Below are 12,342 nucleotides of genomic sequence, written 5' to 3' on the forward strand. Positions count from 1 at the left end.
GCTTTTCTGTTTCTGACAAAACTTGTGAAGTGTCCTTTTTAAAAAAAAATACTTTTTTTCAATTGACACTTAAATCTGACTTGAGCCCTGTACTCATGACAGGGTTTATTTTGTTATTATTCATTTTAGGAGGAAGACACAGGGTGGTAGGTATATTTGATGTTGTTTTTAGCTTCTTTTTACAGTTTGTCAGGGCAAGAATTGTCCCCTGGTAGACTGCATCTTAGAACAATCTGAATAATTTTAGCTTTCAAGCCACTCTGTTGTTTGATGTATTAAATAATCTTTCTTACCTCGTCCTTTCTTGTGTTGTTGCCGACACATTGGTTCTCTTTTCTGCAAATTTTATTTATTTCCCCCCACCCCCCACCCCCCTTTTCAAAAGGGAGGATTCGGGACTAAGGTGAATTTCTATTACTTTCTTTGTTTCTGAGCCTGTCAGTGTTTGAGGCATTTGGGCAATGCCGTTAATACCATGCTTTAACTTTTGGTCAGCCCTGAAGCGGTCAGGCAGTTGGACTAAATTAGGTGATTGTTGTAGGTCCCTTTCAACTGGAACTATTCTATCAATATTATTGAAATAATTTTATTTTTTCTGATAGAGGAGAAAGTACTTCACCCAGAGAAAACTTAAATAGCTTGGTTTTAGCAAATTATTTAAATTCCACCATTTATTTCTTTATAGAAGGATGAAAAGAGAAGTGAGTCCAAATACAATCTATAATAAAATAAGAGGGTTTTCCCTATATTTACAGTGAAATGAAGCTTACTTTTTTATATTTAAAAGTTTCTTGTGTGTGCTTTAGCCTTATTTAGGAAAATGAGAGCCAAATGTTGACTGTGTATGTTTTGTGAAATAGTTTTAATAAACTTCCTGGAACTGACAAGTGTTTAGATGGCCACTGTCACCTTTTTTTTTTATTTTTTTTTTATTTTTAAGCATACAGCTCACTTAGTGTTGTTGAACCAGTTTGTTAATGAGCTGCTTGTGAATGCTGCTTAGTTGAATGATTATTCAGATAAATGCTGTACAGAAGCATCACAAAACTATGGCATAACTGGTCATAAATAGCTGGTTTTGCACAAATGGACTTAAATGAGGAAAGACTATAGTATGGGTGTCTGGTATTAATTAAGATAAGATCTTTAATAGGTATGATCAAGAATATTACAAATAGATCTACTTTTTCAAAACATTTGCTTAAAAAAACTGCATGAGGAATTCAGTCTACCTAATTTCTGCTAAAATAAAAAAGTGAACACATGGCTTATGACAAATCATCAGGAGTATGACTCAAGATGTCAGCTAGCTGTAGTTTTGTAATATGTCAAAGCTGATTTGCTTCATTTACTTTAGATTTTGTGCGTTTGTGAGGATTTGTAAAACTGAAGGGTCTTGAGCAGGAGAAAATGACAACTATTGCACATGTAGTTCTTGGGGTTAAACAAAAAAAACCCAGTGATTATTAACCTTTGAGAGACAAGTTCAGATTCTGCAGATGTGAAGTCTGGTTTGAGATAGAATTATACGGATTGTGGTATTTGTTAAGTTTTTACACTGCTGTTGACAGGAGTGGAGAACAAAAGCTAAGGAAAGGGATCAGGGCTGTTGATGGCAGAAACTACATAGCTTTGTCGCTTCTTACGGCTGTTCTGATATTTTAGGGCTCTCAAGGACATACTTTGACTGTGATTTTTAAGTAGAAAAAAGCAAATTTTGTTTGCATGTTACTGATAAGAAAAATGAATCAGAATAGCAAGTTCTGAATTCAGCAGATTATTTTCTGCTACTCTTCTAACAGGGTGCCTATCTGATGACATTTGATTTAGTAATTTTAAATTGGTTGATCTGTACAATCAACTGTAACTATTAAAAAACCAACAGATTTTAATATTTTTAAAAAGAAAAGCATTTGTTTAACTTGTGTGAATTTTATAAGTAATTTAACTTTTAGGCAGTCAAATCCATAGAGCCTGCAAGGCCGCCTACAAATGTAGCCTAATTCACAGAAGGAAAGCCCTGCTTTCCTGGAGACAGCTAAACGTTTGCCTGTTGATGGGAATCAGTCAATGAATGCCTTAATTTGCTTTGTTTGCCTTGCAGCTTTCGCTTTACCTATTAAACTGGCTTTATTTCAACCCACAAGTTTTTGCTTTTTTATCCTTCTGGTTTTCTCCTCCATCCCACTGAGTGAGCGGCTGTGTGGTGCTGAGCTGCTGGCCAGGGTCAAACCATGACAGGAGTGAAAGAGAAAATTTTTCCTCCTTCACTAGGAAGATTGTGTGAGTGGTGGTGGGAATTAATGGTGTAAGCAAGGCTTTTCCAGAGCCTTGGTTTCAGACAGCAGCGCTCTTTATGTTAGCAAACTGCTAGAATACATGAAGTGATTACGGTGTGTCAGCAAGATAGGAGCATGTTTGATGAAGGAGGAGGTATATATTCTTGTTAATTGGGTGTAATACAGAAGCATCATTCTGTCTAAAATGTCAGTTCCAACCTTCTCTAGTTGCGGAATAACAAAACATCACAAGCTTTTACTGCAGTACTTTTTTGTTTTTTTTTTTTTTTTAATTCTGCAAAGTTAAACTGTGAAGACTTATTTCAGGTTCTGTGAAGGATGAAAGTACTACATGCTAAATCCTGTACAAGAACTGAAGAAAACAGTTTCTATCCTCCCTTTTAATTTATTATTTTAAAACGTTCTTTGTACAAAATGGCATGTGCTGAATAGAATACTTAATTAGGAACAGCTGGAATGAATTATTGTACTTAAAGGTCATGATTTGTTTTTATCATTAATATAGTATGGTTTTCTTCCGAATTTGTGTAACGATCTGGGGGAAAAAAAACAGTACTTCTTCAGAAATATTATGTTCTTTATTTTGTTTGCTCTTTTCATATAATAGGTGAAATACTACAGACATTTGGCACCTGATCACTTGCTTCAAATATGCCATCGACTTGGACCACTTCTAGAGCAAGAAATTCCCCAAAGTGTCCCTGGAGTGCAGACCTTATTAGGAGCTGGCAGACAGTCTTTGCTTCGTACAAACAAAAGTATGAACATTTTATAAGAATTTTTAGAGTTCTTGATATGCCTTTTTTGTGTTTTCACATGAAAAAATGCTTGCCTACAATTTTTGTGTAATTTTTTTAAAACAGGTTGCAAACATGTTGTATGGAAGGGATCTGCTCTTGCTGCACTACATTGTGGGAGGCCTCCAGAGTCCCCTGTAAATTATGGTAGTCCACCTAGTATAGGTAAGTCAATTTTATTCTGGCACTGCCATTGTAATACCCAGCTTCCAGGGTGATGAATTATTGTGATGATGAGAGCTAAGTAGCAGTTCTGGTTATATTTGTCCTTGTTTGTGTCATATACCTTACCTTTATTTTCATTAAGATGTTTTGTTGTCATATTTACCAGTTTGTGTGTGGGGAAAAAATGTGTATTGTAAATTCATGCACTAGTTCTGTTCTGAAGCTAACTTTGTCTCTGAAGTATGAAATGGAATAAAATATATTTCAACAGTGAATACATTCAAATAAAACATCTTTTTTCTTAAAGAGGTAATAAAGCTGTCAGTAGATAAATAATTAGTCCTATGTAATAACTTCACACCAGGACAGCATGGCATGCAGCCATTGTTGGGGAGAGTAAATCACATAGCCTGGTAATAGTTTTGTTTGGAAAGGTTTGAGTGTCTTGTAGAAGTTACTCTTTCTGCTCTCTGGTTCATTCACTAATTTTGTAGCTGTGCTTTAGTTTGCTGTGCTGTATCATGAAGCATGCATGTGCTTTCTGTACCATTGAAAAACCGGGAAGCTGGAGGTCAGAGGTGTTCTTTTTCTTATTTTCTTTGTTACTTTAAAGCACTTGTATGGTCACAAAAACATGTTCTTTGTTTCTCAACCTTTTAACAAGAAGATACATGCGTTTTTTAATTGCTGGAAGAACAGACATGTGTGATACTTCAGGAGATCCTTTACGAAGGACTACCCTTTTTCTTTCATTATGGATAGGAAAATGTGCAAAATCACTTGTCTTTTCATCTTTCTCTGCTGGTGTCCAAAGAAGGATGAATGATTAAAATTACCACTGTGGATTATACCAAACCAGTAGTGGTTTATACCAGTATGGTAGTTGCAGATAGATGTGAAGTGTTGGTTGACAGTGGGCAGGGAATATCCAATTGATTGGCTCCTGATCAGGTGCAGCTGCTTCTGTCTTGACAAAAAAAAAAAAAAAAAAAAAAAAAGAAGACTGATGATACATTGGGGAACTAGTGAGTAACAATGTACAAATATATAGGCAGGTGCTTTTTGGGACAGAGGCATTTTTAATGTGGTAATTTGCCATTACAGTTTTTCAATCTCTTAAACTCCTTTTGGAGACCGTTGGTAGCCTGTAAGTTTTGCATGAATTGGCAGATAGATATATATGTAAATATACATAGAATACATAATTGAGAGAGCTTAATTTGGGCTATTTATATTATTTCTAATGTTGAAGAAACTCAGAATCAAATCTCAAAGTGCATACCACTACACTTCACCCAGAGAGTTCTCTTAACAGCTGAAGCAGAAGCATGCTGCAGCTAAGAAGCTCTTACATTGAGTACAGCCAATTTTGACTTGGTCAGATGGCAAGGTATTTGGTGGTGGTGTAGTAGTTCTTTCATTTTAAAGCACAGTTTGCACCCTTTCCGTGATATTTCTGTAGATGTGTGGAATATAGGAAGGTCTTGCTGGGTGTTTAGAGCTAAGTTTTTCAGAACCTCCTCAGGTAATATGTGTATTGGTCAGAGGTGGTTCACTTAAATCCTCATGTATCACCTGTATTCATTCAGTGTGGTTTTTGGTTAGAGCTGCTATTTTGGTATTTGTGTCGGGAGTTGTTTCTGTGTTGTGCTCTAGATGTGAGGGAGAAAATGCCTGTTGCTGAATAGAATAATTCTTCTTGAGTGGCTGTGCATTCGCTTGAGGACTGTAAACTTGGAAAATCATGGGCTAGATTAGCAGCTGATTCAGCAAGGTGGCTGGAGGACTGAGCTTTCTAATAGCTAAGATTTCTTTAGTTGCCTTACCTTTTATTTACTTGGGAATGCGTTTTAAAACATGCTAGGCAAATCAGAATGGAAGAGGACTGTTCTGCATCGTACTGTAGCTTGCTCCATGTGTATACTTTTTAAAGGGAAAGAGCGCAGTGTATGAAATCCGTGGCAGCTGGAGTTCAAAGAAAGTTGTAGAGTTGCCATGGTAGTGGAATTAAATGTTAAGAAAAATAACTTTCAGACTCGTTTTAGGGAAGAACAAGTAAGGCTTTCTAAATAAATGTTTTTATTGAATCTTTTGCAGAGCTCTGAATATTTGCAAAATTACAGTTATTTCAACATACCACTTTTTTTCATGACCAATAATTTCCTTTTCCAAACATTGAGATAAGTGCTGGTAGCTGAATGTTTTCAGCTGTGAGGTGTATTTGGATTTTTTTGATACCTGTTTCAGAGCTGTGTGTTTAAATCATTTGTTTTTGATTTATTCTAGTCTAATCCTCTCAGTGAAATCATGAACTGGAATTACACTACTTTTATAAATTCAACTAGAAGATTTTGTTTCCTTTCTTTAAATAACTTTTCCATTTTTTCCCCTGGGAAGGCTGTATTTGCCCAACAAAAAAAAATTGGAACGTATTATTCTTCAGCCTGTATGTACTTCAGGTGGAGAACCCACTAATGCTTGAGGAACAGAAAAGGTTCTGAAGTCTTTCTATTGTGTGCAGCAAAACATAATTTACTTTTCAGTGAATGTACAGGAATATTCTTTAATTTCCTAGCCTGATGAATCAATGCTATTATGATGCTGATGAGATATTCCTTAGAGTTATGTTTTTGTGTATGTTGTGCCAACAGCCTTCGACATAGCTGGTTTATGACAATTAAAATAACATCTGTACAAATATGTACTTTTCCAGAAAACTACAGAATATCTGTAGAACGTAATAAAGAGGAAAAAAAACTTGAATACAGAATAATCTTTCCCCAATTGCTCTCACTTGTGCAACATATCGTATAAAATGTTGCTGAGTGCTTAATTAAAAACAAAAAGAGCTATGTCATATGCTGATTTGTTTTGCTAAAGGTATTCTTGGTTGCAGAAACAGAAGAAGAACTCTCAGTAATTTTCAGGAATTGCTAAAAGAAGCACAGAAGCAAAGCATAAAGCTTTGGGAGCTTTGAGCTCAAAGCTCTCAGGGAGGCTGACCGCTCAGGTGTGGCGACCTGAGGTGGGACTGGCTGTTCGCCCCAGACGACAAAGAATGTTTTTCCTGGGCAGTGTGTATATCTGCCTTTCAAAAATAGTATTTCATGGTCTTGCTCAGTAGTCTGCTTGGAGAAAAGTTCTGAGGCTTTTTGCACCTCTCTCACAACTTCTTTATTAAATGATGCTGCTGGTTTGGCTGTAGAGAGAACTTGGGGTTCTGACAGTGGTGTAGATGTCCCTTTTTAGGAATATAGTAAGTACTTTAGGCCTAAAAGCTAACCTAAGAGTACTTTGTCAAACTATTATCTGCTAATTGTAGTAAAAAACCTGAAAGACCACCTTGTGTTAAAGGAACTGCGTAAAAGTAACATCTTGTTTTACATGTTTATTCAAGTCTAAAGCGAATTATGCTAAAGTAAATGACTTGCTGTGCAAGAGCAAATGAGCTATAGAAGTCTTACAGAACTTACACTTTGAATAAAATACTGAGTAAATATATAGTGGAAGCAGGTGGGATTGCATTGAAGTCAGGGAACAGTTTGGAAATGCTTGAGATTGTATAGTTTCATTTGTTTTTACCTTCTGCCTCTAGAAACATCTCACCTCCAATCTCTGTGAATTTGTTAGGGTTGGCAGTTAGTTTCATTGGGCAAATTAATATTATATGTGAAGTTATAGATGTACATAGAATTTTTATATTTTCAGAAATGCTCCAGTAAAAAGTCAGTATACATTTACTTTCATTAAATGCCTAGAGGCAAGTTCTGGGTTGGTCATATTGCTAGCTTAACCACTCACTTGGTTGACAGTCATCTGTAAGCCAGAAGACTTGAAGTACTGCACAATGTTTAGAAGTTAAACAGAAAAATGGTAGGAAGGTAGAAGTAAATTGAAGTTGCTTTTTTGATCTTGGACATCATTACAGAAAGGGAAAAAGCCCTCAACAACCCAAAACTGAGTGCTTGATACATTTAGTTGTACTAGCTTGAGGAGTGAAAGGAGTCTAGCAGTCTCTTTTTATTCAAAAAGCTTATTTTTTACAGCTCTGAATGCCTTGGCACTCATTAAAGGCATTTCTAGCCTTTCAAGTTAATAAAACTTGATTCAGTATGGGTAAGAGTTGTAAGTGAAGTATATTCTTTAGGTGTCCTTCCAGGTGTCTTCTAAATCTGGCTTTATTTTGTGTGAATGGAAGGGGAACAAAGGTGGAATCTGTTCTTCAGAATAGAACTTCCATGAGTTAAACGTGACTCCAGAAAGGAAGAAAATGAAAGATAAGCCATAATGATTTTTACATGTGCTTTTTAAAATTGTAACTTACAATTGGTACAAAATTAAATCAGATTTATCACTGACTAGTGGATAAAGTAGATTACTATCCCCCATCTTTAAGGTATATTTCACATTCCAGGACCCTGTCAATAACGTGATGGTATTGGTCGCTTTGATAAAACTAAAATAAGAAAGCCAAGGCCGGGGAGGGGAGGAGGCTGATCATCATAGCTAATACTGCCATGTGTTTCAGACCCCAAAATTTGTCTTCATTTTACACATTGCTGTTTTTCTTTGAACTGCTTGTTCCGTTTTGGGTGGGGGGTGAGAGACATTCTAAAACTTTGAAGGCATTCTGTTGATGCCTGTTGCATGCTTTTTGAGTGTGAGAAAATCTATATTCTTTAAGTTCTGCTGAAAACTCCAACCCCTTTACCTTCATCAGCTTTACATATGTATTTGATTTTTAAATTGTTCTGAAGGAAGCCAAACAAATAGAGTGATCTTGACTCAGAGATGTATGTTTTTCCAGATTAAGGTTTTAACAGTTCCATTTCATCAAGTTGTCTTAAAAGCCCAACTCTCGATTCACAGTGTAGGTTCCTGAGTGGCCTTTACAGAAAAATGAATTAAACTCTTACCTTTAGAGCTTAAGGTTTGGGTAAAGAATCCCATGTTTCTCACCCTACCCCACTTTCTTTATTTCTTTTTTCTTAACTCTAGTAAAAGGTCCTGAGCAAGTTGTTATATTTGACCCTGCTTTCAAAGGAGAATTATTAGACTAGGTAATTTTCAGAGGTCCCTTCCAGCTGCAACCATTCTGTGATTCTGCAGTAACAAACTTCAGAGTTCTTCTGGCATTAAATCTAGTGAGGAACATGAAGGAACACAAAAAGGGCTTTTACATGGCTGTCAGCAGATAAGGAACAATAGGGCCTGCTGCTGAATGGGGCAGGGGACCTGGTGACAAAAGACCTGGAAAAGCTGAGGTATTCAATGCCCTCTTGGCCTAGGTCTTCGCTGGTAATACCAGCCTTCAAAAATTTCAGGCCCTGGTGACCAGGGACAAGGTCTGGGGCAAGGAAGACTTTTCCCTTGATGGAGGAGGATTAGGTCAGGGAATGTTCGAACAAACTACACACCTAAGTCCATAGACCCTGGTAGGATTTACTGCTGGGTGCTGAGGGTGCTGGCTGATGTCATTGCAAGGTCACTCGATTATTGTTGAAATGTTCATGGTGGTCAGGGGAGCTTCTTGAGGACTGGAAGACAACAAATGTCACTCCTGTCTTGAAGCAGGGCAACAAGGAGACTGCTGAACTAGAGGTGGGCCCTCCTCACCTCAGTCCTTGGGCAAGTGATGAAGCAAGTACTCCTGAAAACCAACATGAAGGGCAAGAATGTGGCTGAGAGTAGCTGGTATCGATCTATGAAGAAGTCATGCCTGACTAGCCTGGCAGCCATTTAAATGAGATAAGTGGCTTGGAGGATGGGGGGACAGTAGTAAATGTTGTTCACTTCAGCAAGGCTTTGTAATACGGCTCCCGTAACATTCTCACTAACAAACTGGTATGGGCAGAAGTGCTGGGCTCAAAGGCTTGTGACCAGCAGAATGAATTCCAGTGACTGGCATGAGGGCCAGTCACTAATGGTGTACGCCAGGGGCTGATACTAGAGCCAGTATTATTCAACATCTTCATTAGTAACTTGGATGATGAAACACCAAGTTTTGCAGACAATGCAAAACTGGGAGTGATTGATAGATCAAATGGTCTGTGCTGCCATTCAGGGGGACCTCGACAGGCTGGAGAAACGAGTTAACAGGAATCTAATAAATTTCCACAATGAAAAGTGCAAAAGTCTTGCCCCTGGGGAAGAATAACCTCATGCACCAGTGGACACTGGGGACTGATGGGCTGGAAAGCAGCTTTGCAGAGAACAAGCTGGCTGTTCTGGTGTTGAACATGTCAGATGTTCAAGTCTGCAATGTGGCCTTGCACACACAAACCAAGCAGCATTCTGGGCTGCTGGAGGCAGTGCATTGTCGCTAAGTCAAAGATGCTCCTTCCCCTCAGTGCAGGTGAGATCACACCTGGAGCGCTGGGTCTGGCTCTGGGCTCCTTAGAACAAGACAGACATGAACAGACTGGAACTAGTTTAGCAGAGGACTAGTAAAATGATGCAGGGATTGAGGTATCTTGTCATACAAGGAGAATACAAAAGCACTGGGATTGTTTAGGTTTCAGAAGAGAAAGCACGGGGGCGTGTTATCAATGGGTATAAATGGGAGGGTGTGATGGAGGCAGGCAGGCTCTTCTCATTGGTACCTCCTGACAGGACAGAGGCCACGAACACAAACTTTAATAGAGGATCTTCAATTTAAATGGAAGAAAACACTTTTTAGAGGTGATTAAAGCACTGCCATGGGTTGCCCAGAGAAGTTGTGAATTTTCTGTCCTTGCTGGACATAGCCCTGAGTAACCTGCTGTAGCTGACCCTGCTTGAGCAGGGGGGCTGGACTAGCTGATCCCTAGAGGTTCCTTCCCACTTGAACCATTCTGTGATAGCAGACCGTTTCAATCTTTGAAGCTGGTCGTGTTGTATGAAGATGAGCCCTGTTATCTAAAAAACAGAAGCTGATTAATTTTGTTTGGAACCAGCTGGTAAACAATTGATAGCAACTTAAAATTTGTGGCAAAGAGTTTTTTTCAATGTTCAAAACATTAACAAAGTAGGCGGCTTTCTCAGGCATTGGTTTCTGCTGATCAGTTAGCTTCATTAAATATGAAGAATGCTGATTTTGAAACCAAAATGTCATTTGGAAGTGATAAATTGTCATCCTGTGTTGCACAACAGCCATTTAGTAACATCTGCTTTTTATGTTTGTTTTAATTTTTTTTTAATTATTTTTAAAGCAGGAACTTAAGTGTGAGTAGTAGACAGGCATGTAAAGCGTAAGTTAATAGCAATATCCTTAGTTGGCCAGGCACTAGATGGGAGTTCTTCCTGTGTAGTGTCGACTTCACATTGCCCTTCCAGCAAGGAGCAGGCAACCTCTATTCTGTTGTTCTCCTCTTTCCAAACTCTTCTCTTCTTGTTGGTTGACTTGCTGTAAGGCCCAGCCAGTGCTCTCTAACCCTTCCTGAGATAGTCTCATCCTTCTTCCCTTGCATATTATGTATGGTTTGTGGCTCCCACTGCAGCTGTTTAACTGTTACACCTTATCACACGTCCTGTGATTAACACCTTTGCTCATACTGACTCATTCGTGTGAGGCAAGCAAAATTTAACGAGAGACAGAAACCCGCTAGTATGTCTAAAAGGAGAGATGTTAGACTTGGTGTCAGAGGGGATCTAAATTCACTTTTTCCCCAAATCCAGTTAAAACCAAGCAAAAATAGATTAGAGACCACATAAGGCCTGACAAGTGTTGAAGATAGGTATGGCTAACAATTGTTACAAAAGCAAAGACCTATAATTAGTACAATGTCATTATTATTAACAGTTGGTAGCCTTTCTCACCTTGGCTTGCACCAGAAAAACCAATTTTATTGTTCAGCTGCAGGAATTTATTTTTGAGACACAGCTATTTTTGATTTTTACCTGTACTGTGGAGGAAAAAATGAAGGCTATTGTGCTAGCAAAGTGTGCAGGTGACACATTGGAGTTTTCAGTGTTTGGAATAAAAAGTGGGAATAGGTCAGCTGGAGAAATCAAGCTGGATCACTTGGCAAAGTCAATAAGAGTAAATAGAAATGTAGTTAAATAGAAGGATATACTGAAGAACTGTGGCGGATGTGAAAATTTTGTTTAAAACCAACAAGAAAAACATTTTGAAGAAATCTTTTAAAAATCGTGTGTTTATGGACAGTGTTCAAACCTGTGGGAGGTTGATTCTCCCCCTCTGCATTGCATGATCTTAGTTAAAAATTTTCTTCCCATATAATGTCAATTTATAATGCTGTTTTTTTCCATGTCAAATCACTTAAGTCACCTTCTTTTTTTACCAGTTTTAGAATTATTTTTTTTTTTATGTTTCAAATTTTAATCAAGGCCAAAGAGTGCAATAGATCCCAGTCATCTTGTTTCCAGTATCACAGCGTTGCCTCTTATTTCCTTCAGTAGGTTGATTGTTACTGGACAAGGGGCATTTCACCTGCCGAGTTTCCCAGGGATGTGTGAACTAGGAGCAAGTTGCCCATTACTACTACACATCAGCAAAAGTATCATCAGAAATACTGTCTTAGATTCTGGTAAACTTACCCTTCTTCAGTGATTTAAAAAAAAACCCCAAAACTCAAATAATAAATCCCAAACTTGAAATTTCTTTCAAGTACTTTAAAAGTACTTCAAAAATTTTCATAAATTCAGATGTATATTAAAAATTACATGCTTATATGAAGTTATCAGTTGTTTTATCCTGAAGAGTCTGCTTACAGTTTTGATATATTGACAGAACATCTTTGCAAAATAAACTTTGGAGTTAAGCTTTTTTCCCCTTCTTGTGAGCTGTGGTTTCATGTGAAGGCATTGCTAGAAGCTGATTTCCAACTACCATTTCCATCTTACATTAAAATCAAACAAAAGGCAACTTCTGGGTAGGTTGAGATATCGTGCAAGCTCACTTTATTGTTGTGACAAAGACCTTCCTTATTCTATTTGTGTGTATGCGTGTGTTTGGTTTGTTGGTTTTTTTTGGTGGTGGGAGGGGGGTGGTTTGGTTTTTTTGAGAATTTTTTTTTGGTTGGGTTTTTTTGGTGTTTTTTTAACTGTAGGGTGATCTGTCAGAAACCAAAACTAGATTT

The 12,342-nt window shown here is 37.8% G+C and overlaps 1 protein-coding gene across 3 annotated transcripts in view; it reads left to right on the forward strand.

The window, feature by feature from the left end:
- PHIP (PHIP subunit of CUL4-Ring ligase complex) overlaps positions 1-12,342 on the forward strand; it is a 118,531-nt gene that overhangs the window by 7,919 nt on the left and 98,270 nt on the right. For all 3 annotated transcript variants that reach the window (XM_080388125.1, XM_080388127.1, XM_080388126.1), the window contains exons 5-6: positions 2,908-3,058; positions 3,164-3,262. In XM_080388125.1, the coding sequence (XP_080244251.1) occupies positions 2,908-3,058; positions 3,164-3,262 (250 nt within the window). The remainder of the gene's footprint in view (positions 1-2,907; positions 3,059-3,163; positions 3,263-12,342) is intronic.

Source organism: Falco punctatus (assembly GCF_963210335.1).
Source record: "Falco punctatus genome assembly, chromosome: 5".
NCBI classification, from domain to species: domain Eukaryota; kingdom Metazoa; phylum Chordata; class Aves; order Falconiformes; family Falconidae; genus Falco; species Falco punctatus.